The sequence below is a fragment of the Sorex araneus genome, chromosome 10 (genome assembly GCF_027595985.1).
Source record: "Sorex araneus isolate mSorAra2 chromosome 10, mSorAra2.pri, whole genome shotgun sequence".
Classification (NCBI taxonomy): domain Eukaryota; kingdom Metazoa; phylum Chordata; class Mammalia; order Eulipotyphla; family Soricidae; genus Sorex; species Sorex araneus.
In genome coordinates, this window is record NC_073311.1 from 22,629,679 (window position 1) to 22,643,060 (window position 13,382).

The 13,382-nt window shown below is 35.6% G+C and overlaps 1 protein-coding gene across 2 annotated transcripts in view; it reads left to right on the forward strand.

Moving 5' to 3' along the window:
* OTOGL (otogelin like) overlaps positions 1–13,382 on the forward strand; it is a 162,883-nt gene that overhangs the window by 36,819 nt on the left and 112,682 nt on the right. For both annotated transcript variants that reach the window (XM_004602698.2, XM_055118362.1), the window contains exons 16-20: positions 1,235–1,358; positions 2,716–2,893; positions 6,182–6,306; positions 10,004–10,213; positions 12,346–12,511. In XM_004602698.2, coding sequence (XP_004602755.2) covers positions 1,235–1,358; positions 2,716–2,893; positions 6,182–6,306; positions 10,004–10,213; positions 12,346–12,511 — 803 coding nt within the window. The remainder of the gene's footprint in view (positions 1–1,234; positions 1,359–2,715; positions 2,894–6,181; positions 6,307–10,003; positions 10,214–12,345; positions 12,512–13,382) is intronic.

Consider the following 13,382-nt stretch of genomic DNA (forward strand, 5'->3'; position numbering starts at 1 on the left):
GCTATGCTTGGGACTGAGATTAGGTATGGCTGTTGATCTCTTTCAAGATTTATTTATAAATCTCTGAAATAAGGCTTATAAATGAGCTTTTGTAGCTGAGCTAGAGGTGGTTTGTGCATGTGCCTCCCACATATCTAACTTTTAGCTACTTAATTTCTTGGTAAACTTGGTCCCAAGTTGTTGGGGTCCAATCAAAGGTACAGACACAATTTTGAGGTGTCAGGAAGCCTGAAGGCACCATCAGGCTGCTGATGTACTTGCCCCACAGGTACAGGTTGACCTGCTGGTGGCACCATACCCCCTGGACTGCATTTTATTTTAAAAAAAGTGTTATTGGCCTGAAGCTTTTTAAAAAATATATAATTTCTTGCATGATTTGACAATGAACTCAGTTTTCTGGGCAAAGGATGGAGTTCAGTGCTAAAAGTTACATGTCCAGCATGTATTAAGCCTTGGATTAATTTCTGGCACCAAAAATTAATACATATGTAATAATGAGGCTTCTTTTGACAAAACTCAACAGGTTTTATTTTGGGGACCATCAGAGCTCACCTGACAATGCTTGAGAGACCACGTAGAGTCAGATCTAGACTGGGGTTGGCCACATGCCAGGCTTATATCTTAAACCCTATACTATCTCTTCAGCCCCTGAATTTTTTAGTTTTATTTTTTCTCATTGCTATATGTCAAAGTATGAGTAAGTTTTCTGCATAGAATCTTAGTTCATTCTCTGTATTGAATTAAAAAATCTAATATAGCAAGTCAAAGAGATAATACAGCAGGAAGGGTGCTTGTCTTGAACATGACTGACCCATATTTGATTCCCAGCATCTTATATGCTTCCCTGATCCCCATCAGGAGTTATCCCCGAGTACAGAGCCAAGAGCAATCCCTGAGCACTTCTGGGTGTTGCCCCAAATTAAAAAAATACATATAATATACCAAATAAATTTGATAATTTATAGAAAACACTAACACTAAATGTGAATATATTCAATGTCTATGCAAAGTATATGAATAAAACATTTAATTTAGTTTGTCTTAATGTTCTATTAGTCATAGAGATAAATAGAATGTATTATATAGCTACTTTATATATGTCAGAGAGTCTTATTTATGTGCATTGTTTCTTCATTTTCTCCCTCACCTTTCCCCTTTTCTTGTTCCCTTGACTTCTGTCTTTTGTCTCTCACTTCTTTCTCTTCTCTCATTGACAATTCGATCTTCTATACAGAATCTTGGACTGGTCTGCCTTCAGTCTATAACTCTAATTCTGGAAGATGATTTTAACAAACAAGTAACCCTTCTCAGGGGAGGACAAGTCTTCACCAGCCCTAATCAAGGCTTCAATCTGAATGGTAAGAAATAATAATAATGGTAAACTGTTATTTTAGGAGCAGCAAAACAATAGTATCAGCAACAAGACAGCCTAAGTAGAGTCTCCTCCCATTATCCAAGTAATCTGCTCATTTTAAATGCATATATTTTGCCACATATACTGATATTTTTAAATGCATACATGTTGTCTTCAGCGAGATGTAATGAATGCCACCATATTGAACACCTAGTGTTCAGTCACTTAAACTAGATTTGGGAAGGGAGGTACATTCAAGCAGGCTCTTATAAACTCTAAAATGTGCATGGGGTTTTGAGGCTCTAAGTGCGTACAATTTACCTAGTGTCTGGGAAGATTAAGGAGTCCCTATGTGGGTCTGGCCAATTTTTTTACCCTGAAATAATGTTATTGAGCAGTTAAAGCTGAGGAATTTCAAGGATTAAAGAGATGGTAAAAGCATTCCATACATAGCAAGAAGGTAAAGAATTGTGTGGTATGTTTAACTAGCTGATTTTGGCATTGCTTTAGTATGACGTGGTTAAGCACAGAAGGCCCAAAGATCAGAAGAGGGGAATAGGTAAGGTTTAGACTAGGGGTAATTCTCATATATTAAGCGTATATGAAGCACCACTTTTTTTTTCTGTGACAGGTCCTATTCATTATTATGTTCCAGACTAATTACAAATAGTCTGGATTTCATTACTAATTATGAAATTACAAATGAAATTACTGATTTCATTTGCAGAACTACTTTACTTTGTGCTATGAATTCCATAGTTATATTACTCAATGTCATGCTAAGAAAATACTGGACCTGATATGAAGCTATGTATGCAGTTTACATTATTGGACCATTTTGTGAAATAATCAAAGATGATAGCCACAAAAGTTTCAACCAAATAAAAAAATGAGCTTTCATAAGAAGACTGAAGAAAATATTTTTTGGTAGACTGCAGTGTGAAAGTGACTTTGATCAATGTCAGGCAATACAAAGTATAGTTAGAATATTATTTAAGAAGACGATGCAAGAAATGAAGAGATACTGATCTATGGAAGTGACAATAAAGGTGGATAGAAGAGAGTTTGGGAAATTATTCAGGACAAAAAGTCATCAGGGAGAGTGGCAGGATAGTACAGCTGGAACGGTGCTTTCCATGTACGGGTTGACCAGGGTTGTACTTATTCCTGGATTTGAACTCAGGGATCAAGTCTGGAATGACTTGGGGAAGATGATGGTGATGGGATTGAATCCAGGCTTACCCACTGCACTGTTTCCACTCCAAGTCCATTCTCTTGGCAGAAAAGTCCTGGTGGGATACAGACATTTCCGCACACAATGCATGAACTCAAAGCTGGTTTATGTATGTTCTTCTCTGCAGGACTTGTTGAAATTCAGACTCTGTCATCCTTATTTATTCTTCTAAAAACCACATTTGGTTTAAAGATCCTATTTGCAATAGATGGGGAAAGAATTTATATTCAGCTCACTAGTGCATGGAAAAGAAGAACATTAGGTCTGTGTGGCACTTTTAATGGAAACATAAGGGATGATTTTCTGTAAGTATAATTTCTGTATAACTAACATGATTTAGTACCTAGCAATTTAGGGGATATAAATTCGTTCATTAAAATGTTTACTTTAGTAATAGCGTAGCTATTACTATTCTAAGAACATTACATGGATCATCATGCTTAAATGTTGCAGCATTTCTCTGATTAATATCAATTTAGAAATAAGGAAACTAACAGAGACCCCAAAGTAGCAAATAAATGGCTCCAAAGTCCATATCTTCCATGTAGTGTAGCTGGACTTTGAAATAAGGTTCTATGACTCAGAGCCTGTGGGTTAATCAGTCATGATTCTCAACAATGCCACTCATTAAGTCAGCACCATTTTACTTTGAAAATCCTCTGCCTTAAAAAAAAGACTTTATATCGCTTCACATTAATGACAGTAAACTATGAAATCTTTGTATTATTTGGTACATATGATATTTGTAATGTAATGTTTTGACTTCTTTTTAAGTTAATCAGTTTTTGTTACTGTTGATGTCTTATTGTAAGAAAAGCAATGAAATATATCTGCTCCCCCCCATTGACAAAGCACTTTCACCTACATGTAAAAAAAGACACAATCTTGTATAAATTCTTTGAGTGTCTGGTTTGTGGCTAAGCAACATGGGAACTTATGCAACTTGATGACATGGTTCCTACCCTTAAGGAGTTGTATCAGCCAATTAAGAAGTAATTGCTGTGAAACAAGGTATTGATAAAAACAAACAAACACATCAAGGAAATTCAACAATTAAGTATTGAGTTGTATAGCTCTGTCTAAAAATTGGAGCAGGTCACTGTGGATTATCAGGGAACTTTTCATAAAAAAATACTTTTCTCAATAAAACACTTATACATGTACTCTTAATTCTACTTGGAGATTTTTTTCCCCTCCCAATCTTTCTTATGAAGCGTTTATTTATTGTTTAAATAATAATTTATGTTGTTATTTAGCTTACCGATAGCAATCATTATTTTCCCTCAACTCAGTCATTATTTTATTTAAAAAGCAAGTTCATATTCCATTAAAGAAAGTTAATACTGACGCTGTATTCTCTATGAAAATCTGTTTAACAATGTGGTGGGGGTATTTTTGTTTGTTTCTTTGGTTTGTTTTTATTAAGGGGATGAGGTACTACCAGCAGTGCTCAGGCTTACTCTTGGCTCTTGGCACAGATGATGATGCCTGGGGTTGAACCCAGATTAACCGCATTGCAGGGCAATCACCTTACTTACTCTACTGTCTGGTTTGCACTAAAAACTACAGGTACTTAGGGAAAAAAAAGTCCTCACTTGTGTATTAAGATAGATCTTAATATGTGGTCAAATTAAATGGAGATAGTAATTAAATGGAGATAGTAATTTTAATGAGATGTTATGGAAAGAATTTGCATAGATAAAATGAACTGGCAATTAAAGCTTTTAAATGTCAGAAGAGAATTTATTTTGTCTCCTAAGTGACTACGCATTTTTAAGTTATTTAGTGTTTTTGTTTCATTTGTGGCTCAGCATTACAATATCTTTATCAGATTTATGAAACAAACTATATTGTGAACTAGTTAAGATATTTCAAAAGATGTTAAGACTACTTTCTCATCCTTGTTTGTTAGAATGAGTTAGCAGTCAATGTTTAACAGATGCCAAATCTGTCTGCCTCTTTCTGCGGCACCAGTCTCTTCCATGCATAAACATGGAGGCTTGATAACAGTTCAGGATAATATTTCAAAGTCAGAGATAAATGTCAAACGTTGTTTAACTTTCCATCATAAGCTCTTAAAATTTTTTGCTTTACAAAGTTTAATGAAAATATGAAAACATAGTGATAAAGAAAACATCAATTACTTGACAATATTTATGCTTTGTTGTAGTGAATTAACTCTTGTGATCCAGAAGTTTAGTTGCACAATGAAAGTGCAATATATAAATACGTCAACCTTTTTCGCTCTTTGTTTTGGGGTATTTACTGTTATATGTGAGCTAATGAAATAAGAGAACCAAGTTCATGTCAGTCTCTCTGGCGTAGTCTGCCTCTCATCATCTCTATTTTATTGTTATTTTGCAGATTTGAAGGGGGAGGTGAGGGAAAGACAACAAACCATGCCATTTCTTTGAATCTCAATATTTTCATTTGAACAAAATGAGATAATGTATTATTTGTGTGTCAGAGTTACTGAAGTTAATGGTAAAGTAGTTAAATAATTAGGACACTATAGAGAACTAGATAAAGTCTAATTTATGACGTCAATATGCTGTAGTAATTAACATAGGTTTTGTATTTGTTAAGTTTGTTTTTTCATCAAGAATTACCTATAGGGCACAGCTGGTAGGGCATTTGCCTTGCACTCAGCCAACCAGGGCCATATATAGGACCATATATATTCCCAGCATCCTATATATGGTCCCTTGAGCACCACCACAATAATTCTTGAGTGCATGAGCCAGGAGTAACCTCTTAGCGTCACTGGGTGTGACCAAAAAAAAATTCCCTATAGATTTGATCCAATCCAATTCTCCAGGTATTTATGTCTGGCATAGTATCTAATAAGAATTCTCACTTAGCAAATATTATCTTAAAAATTAATAAATCTTACTGGCTTCTGGAGGTGGAATTGAATTTTTTGGCTTTTAAACATTATTGTAGATATTTAGTCTGACTTTGAAAGCATAGATGTTTTGTTTCAATTTAGATTTGCTGGAACAAGTGAGCAAACTCAGATGAAGACTGTTTTTCTCTACCACTTTCTCCTGACTTTTAATTTTTATGTCCAACTTCACATTGGAAGTACAGTATTTTATATTGCTTCAATAATTGAAATAATATTACAGAAATATGAGTTATTTGTTCATGTAAACTCTTATCTTTACATTGAAAAAATTACAAAATCTACCGACCTGCCTCTACCGATCTTTGTACACTTTAAACTACACACATACAATGGTATTTTGGTTTCCTGAGTGATGTTCGGTTTAGACTGTACATACTTGTTTGACTCATGACTCTGATAGTCATCAGTCAACTTAACTTAATATTTATCTGAGCTTTGTTTTGCCTTCTTTTTAAAATAGGATTAATGTTGTTGTCCTAACAAGACTGAAATAACTGTTAAAATCCACAATTTGACAAATAATAAAGTTTTAATAACAAGAAGATAATATCTTTTTGAAATATTAAGAGTATTTCAAGTTTTAATATTTTTCTGCAAATTAAAAACTAGCATTAAAAAATATCTGAGACTATGAACAAAGGAATGAATGGAAGAGACTGAAATGAATCTTATCTTTGTCTTCTAGTTCTCCATCAGGCATGATAGAAGGTACCCCACAACTTCATGCAAATGCGTGGAGAGTTTCTTCTACTTGTTTTGCACCTGTTCATGTGCCTATGGTGGATCCCTGTAACATTAATCAACAAAACAGTAAGTCATTTTCTGCACAAGCTTTGGAAAATACTCTGTATTACCGTAGTGTTATAAAATGAGGGATTTTTTTTTTTTTTGCTTTTTGGGTCACACCCAGCAATGCTCAGGGGTTACTCCTGGCTTTGCACTCAGGAATTGCTCCTGGCAGTGGTTGGGGGACCATATAGGATGCTGGGGATCGAACCCGGGTCGGCCGCATGCAAGGCAAACGCCCTACCCATTGTGCTATCGCTCCGGCCCCAAAATGAGGGATTTTTAATTTTTTTTTATTATTATCAACTTGGTGCAATTTCTTATGATTTTTGCTAAGGTTATGCCTTTGCACTCATATCTTTTTCTTATATAGGCTATTTTGTGGGTCAAAGAGGACTCTCATTTACTGTATCACTGTCATCCTATTGCTCATCGATTTGCTCTAGTGGGCACCAGTAACATCTCCATGTGAGATTTATTGTTACTGTTTTTGGCATATCGAATACGCCATGGGTAGCTTGCCAGGCTCTGCTGTGCGGGCGGGATACTCTCAGTAGCTTGCCGGGCTCTCCGAGAGGGGCAGAGGAATTGAACCTGGGTCGGCTGCGTGCAAGGCAAATGCCCAATAGCATACTCGCTATGCTATTGCTCTCATTTACTATTTTGCATTTATAATATCACTTACTTTAGGTGTTTAGAAATCTATTTTTCCCATGTGTAAATTTTACATGTTTTAAATGCAAAAATATATTTAATATTGCTACTATAGCATTCATTTGTTCAATTTTCATTTCTTAGTATGGCAACTAATGCAAGTCTCCTGCTTATTACTATCACATTACAAGTTCCTATTAAATTCTGTGACATCACAAAACATGTTACAGTGTCATGTGCAGGAAGCCAAAGGTCCAAGAAAGCTTGATGCCATCAAATGGGCAGGAATTTGAGATGCATGCACCTTTTAAAGGTCTACTTTGCAGCAACAGTGCAGCTTACATGCTTAGGACTTCGTGCTCTTTTTAAATTTTTTGAAATTAAATCTACAGCAACAATGGAGATGCTTTTTCTCTGCTCAGTGAAAAAGACATATTATTGTTGTTATTCTAAGAATCATTGTGAAAAAATTAAAGAGCATACTTAACTATAGTTTCTTGTGATTTTCATGTGTTCCTTTAATTACTTTTTATGTATTGATTGTTTTATCAATGTTTGATAAGAGTATTCATGAAAAGTCAGTACAATTTCTGGATTTTATAGGAGAATTTGGTTGATTGTCTTATGGTCCTTTATTACTATTATCTTATAGTTTTAATGCAATGGAAAAAATATAAGAGAATTTTTAAATATTACCTTTTAATCTAAACTAGCTTTAAATCTTATAAATTTGTAAATTTATTTTTGAAATTATTTCTGTGTTCAATAAAGGTACTAAAGTCTTTCAGTTTGTATGATTCAAAATGCTTATTTTATATTATCATGTAAGTTTTAAACTCAGTCCCTCAACACTGAGATCTTCAACAAACCCAAATAGCAGAGATCAGGAAATTCTTTCAATCTCTCTCTCTCTCTCTCTCTCTCTCTCTCTCTCTCTCTCTCACACACACACACACACACACACACACACACACACACACACAAACACACATTGAGCCTGACTTCAATTCTATGAAATACAAAAAAATAAATCTAATCACTCTGCTTGGACTCACCTTCTCAGCATTAGAAGGGCAGCAGTGCTGGATGGGACAGTGCATTCTATTGTCCCAAGTTCCAGGAAAAAGCTTTTAGCCCAGGCTTCCATTTGGCGACAGCCTCAGGGAGCAATTGAGGGGATGACAGAAAAGGTAGGCGAGAAAAACGTTGATTGCTTTTGAGATCCACATTCAACTAGATCTCTGAGAACAGAGACACTTCATGGGCGTCTGTACAGCTATGGTACATATATTTAATATTTTTCCTTTTTAGGCTTTTGCCTTGAACTGATATTCTTTTTCTTTCTGAGTCACACCTGGTGATGCTTAGAGACTCCGCACTCAGGAATTACTCCTGGTGATGTTGGGGGACCATATGGGATGCCAGGGTTCGAACCCAGGTTGGCCGAATGCAAGGCAAATGCTCTCCCACTGTACTGTTACTTTATCCCCCTGTCTTGAACTGTTTATTTTAAAATTTTAAATGGCAAAATTCAGAAAGGTTCCCAAAGCAAAGAAACTAAATAGATAGAGGTCATTGACTCAGATCTGGATGCTGAAGGCTATTTTAACAAGCATCTTCCTGAGTCACCCTTTTTCTTAATACCATTAGTAGGAATATTTTTAAACCTAAAATCCCTAGGGAAAGCAGTAAAGTCCTCATCCATATTTGGCATTGTCTTGGAAACCTTGGGAATTATCAAGAGTCGTCAGGACTATAAGTAACAACAGTACCCTAGTATAATTTAAGTCATTTGTTTATGTATATGCAAAGCGAGACAAAAATATTACAATTAACTGCCATGTTTCCTTACCAATAAGAAAATTAAGGCACTCAAAATAAGTTAAATATAACTCCTTAGCAGTGAAAAAAGAATCCTGATTTTGAGCAACTCATCTGGTTATCAGAAGCAATGACTACAACACAAAGAATGATGAATTTTATCTGTTAGAATATCAGTGCTCACTTGGTCGGCTATATCAAGGAACCAGAGAACTGCCTTTTTCAGGAAGATAAGACCCAGATTATTCTGAAAAATTTGTTATGATCATAAAGGGTGATATCTGATCAGTCATTCTCAAGGGAAAAGAGACATTTCAAGAAGAGATAACACAGATACCCCAATTCCCCTGGCTTGATAATTATATCTGAAACCCTATAGCATATGTTCCCATTCTGGATTTCTACCCGTCACTCATTTACTCAAGCTTTCAGAGATTCACTTGTCAAACATTACTGAAATTCTAATAACTGCCTAGCATTGTGCTCTCCACACTGTGCTCTGAGCAGACACTGTGCTCAATGGCAATTTAGCGTCTGCGACACTACCATTTACCTCAGACACTCAATTGGAGTCTCATTTTCTAATTATCTGGTCTTTTTAGGATAATTGCAGATTCCAGAGTTACTATAATACTCCCAAGCTGGCATTGCTTTTATTGTGAGTGAATGTAGGGAGATTAGTCTCCCAAAATTTGTCAATTCTTCATAACAGTTTGTTTAAATATGATTCTCAGGGGATGAGATAATTAAGGGTACTGTTTCTGTCATTTCTTATGTTACTCATGATACTCATAAATATAATATCATATATATATATTGCTAAAAGAATGTTGATTGTAAATTAAGTGCTACTACCAGCATCACCCAGAAAACCCTCCCCCAAATTTAAAAGCTATGTAAATTGAAAATATTCTCCTAGTAAATGTACTATGTACAACAGTACATTTATTTATTTATTTATTTATTTATTTATTTATTTATTTATTTTGCTTTTTGGGTCACACCCGGCAATGCTCAGGGGTTACTCCTGGGTCATGCACTCAGGAATTACTCCTGGTGGTGTTTGGGAGACCATATGGGATGCTGGGAATCGAACCCGGGTCAACCGCATGCAAGGCAAATGCCCTACCCGCTGACAACAGTACATTTATAGGAAAGCAAATGCTTAGATAGCTCTGACTATTGATATTTAGGGATAAGATCCAGGCTAATGAATGAGATATTAATGGGTACTTCTTCCTCTTAGTTGGGTACGCGGCACACTGTGATGTCATCCATCAAGAGCTCTTTGCTCCTTGCCACTTCTACATTAACCCGGGACTATATTACCAGCTCTGCCGCCACGATGCATGCAAGTGTGGAAGTCCCTGCCTGTGCAATGCTCTTGCTCACTATGCTTACCTCTGTGGCCAGCGTGGCGTTCCCATTGATTTTAGAGCTCAGATTTCATTCTGTGGTAAGATGTGATGGCATAGATAACGTTGGTTGCAAGACACAAGGTTTTTTTATGGTTATAATTACTCTTTTTCCACCTTTGATATGAAAGGTCAATATTGTTCAAGCCATTTAAAGTAGCTAATGTACAAACACAAAACATAGATTAAAGAGTCCTCTAAAATTGGAGCTATATGGGATAAACCTAATAGAATTGACAATTTTTGCTATAAATCAAAATGTAATTGCATAATTTGGAATTGCGTAGCAGAAATGATTTTTGTAATTTGAAACCATTCTTATCAGAGAAATCTAGTATATATCAGAAAGTAGGCAAAATATTATGCACTAAGGTCACAGTTGACTTTTTTTTATTTTGTTTGATTTGGGGCCACGCCAGCAATGCTCAAATGTTATTCATGGCTCAGTGCTCAGAGTTCACTTCTGGAGTTCTGGAGGACCAAGTTGTGGTGTATATTGAATCCAGGCCTCCAGGGTGAAAAGTATCCATCCCAACCCATTGATCTAGCTCTCTGACCTGAGTGATTTTTAAATTGGCAAATTAAGCAACAGACAATTCAATTTTTATCTCAGGGTCTTGGGACTCTGATCCTCATGGTTATGGAATCTGCAGTTTTCAGTCATGGTAGATCGTTTCCTTTCCTATGAGTTCTGTGATTTTTAAAAATAAATTTTATATGAGATCATCTTTGTGGGGAAATCTCTTTCCCTGTTTGAACCTTTATGACATGAATTTAGTCTAGGTTCTTCATTCACTCTCTCTCCCTCTCCCTAACAATAACCAGTAATTTCACAGTTTTTTTTCCCTATCTAGGTATAGCTTCTATCAGTTTTTATGCTAATTTCTTAGTTTCTAAGGCAAAATAATGCAAAAATAAAAGTAATATAACACCTTATACTGTATAGGATGTAAATCTGAGATCTTGAATTTGTTAAAGATGACTACATAATTTCATTCTTAACTCCACTTCTCCTGTTAGAGAAATTGCACTGATATCTCCTGTTTTATGAGGAGATTTTTTTTCAAGTGCAGTAATTGATAAAATTTAACATTGTATTTTATGAAATTTTTCTAATAAAGAGTGATGTTTGTTTGTGTATCATCAATGATTGCTTTAGAGTCCCAATGGCCGAGTTGCTGGTGGTGAGAGATTGTGTGGACTGTGAAGCTGAGATGTCCCAGTAGGTTCTTTATGGAAAGTTTTGCTGACTTCTGCTTTAGTTTTTCTTGGCAGCTAAAGATGAATCTTTTTTGAGGGTCTAAAGGAAAGACTTCCTGTTATAAGGGAAGAGTTTTCTATCTTTGTAAATGATCCACTTTCATTTTGCTCTGAAATTATTCCCATATGAGTTTAGTATAAGTGTAATGCTTAGTTGCTGGAATCCATCTTCCCTCTTCTACTCAATGTTTCTAATTTCTGTCTTAATTTCTGGCCTCTGAGATGTTTCCTCTTCCCACTGTTTTTTCTTCAGTAAGATTTACTATACCTTTAATATAATTTCAATTCTATTTTCTACAAATTTATGGAAACATTTTCTGCAAGTTTGCATAAATCTATTTAAATTATTTTTGTTTGCCTACTGTAGTAAGTTTATTTTGTTTAATGAGAAATTAATGGGTATAAAAATGGTATAAATGTGATTAAAAAGCAAAAAAATCAATACTTGAGTTTGGTTCAATTAGTTAAATTTGTCTCATTTATATAAGACCAAAATGTTGGTTTAAATAATGCCATAAAGAAACTGATGTCAGAAGAACATTTTATCGACTTAAAATATGAGAACAGAATATTCATTGAGAAGTACCAAGTATCTTAAATAATTTTTAACATTAATGGTATTTTAAAATTTATAGTATCCAAGGTATTCTCTTAAGAAATGTAAGAGAATGCCATATGATATTTTTAAATAGAATTTTATTCTCCTGTGTACCTTTACTGAAGCAATGAGTTGTTTTATACCTTTGCGTTATGGGTGTAAGAGGGTTCTGTCATGGTCTAGGTTTGTTGATATGAGATGATTTTTGTCCCTATAATCTGGTTATTGTGTAGACCTAGAACTACACAATAACGTACACAGTAAGTACGCTTGTCCCTGTGGCCCTCATTCTCACTGCTGCCTCTTGGTCCTCAGGGGTGGTGTGCCAGAAAGGGATGCTCTACCACCACTGCTCCTCCTTCTGCCGCCGCTCCTGCATCTCTCTCTCCGCCCCGGAGCAGTGCCATGATGACTGTGCAGAAGGCTGCAACTGCCCAGAAGGCAAATACTATGAAGATACATTGAACTTTTGTGTACCCATGTGAGTCACAGAAATGGACTGACAGCATCTCATTGTTATCACTTTTCTCTTCTAGGTTCAAAGGATTGTCATGCTGCTGTGTCTCTTCCTCCTTCTGTCTTTCTCTAATTGACTCAACACCACTTACTGGAAAAATAAATTTTCTCTACTATTGTGTAGTCATAGCACAGCGGTAGGGCGTTTGGCTTTCACGTGGCTGACCTGTGTTGAATTCTTCTGCCCCTCTCGGAGAGCCCGGCAAGCTACCGAGAGTATTGTGCCCGCACGGCAGAGCCTGGCAAGCTACCCTTGGCATATTGGATATGCCAAAAACAGTACCAATAAGTCTCACAATGAGAGACGTTACTGGTGCCCGCTGGAACTGAGTAGTCACATTTTTTCATAAAACCAGAGTCTCCATTAAGACTTCCCCATAAATCCATGCTTGTTTCTTTAATACTTATTAATGTCTTGTAATTTTTTTTTTTAAATCCCTGCACATGTTCACAAATAGCTGTGGAAAAAGCTAAGGAATTTGATGATTAATCCTGAGGTTTATTCTTACTTGTTTTTACCAGATCAAAATTGAAAGCAAGGCTTATGTTTCACTGTCGTGGCAAATTTTAGTAATGTCTGTCAGCATAGAGAAATTCCTCAAAACTTACATAAAGTAAAGACTTTCACCCCATGCATAGGGCTAAATGATGTACCACTTATGTTTCTCTGAATGCATTTAGTAATGTTTGGGGGACTGAAATAGTACAACCTACATGACCAAAAATTAAAGATTCTGTATTTTAGAAACAACATCTGTAGCTACACATGACTTCACAATTAAATAATTTTTGCTACTTTAGATAGAAAGAATTGCACTCATTCTCATGATGTCAAC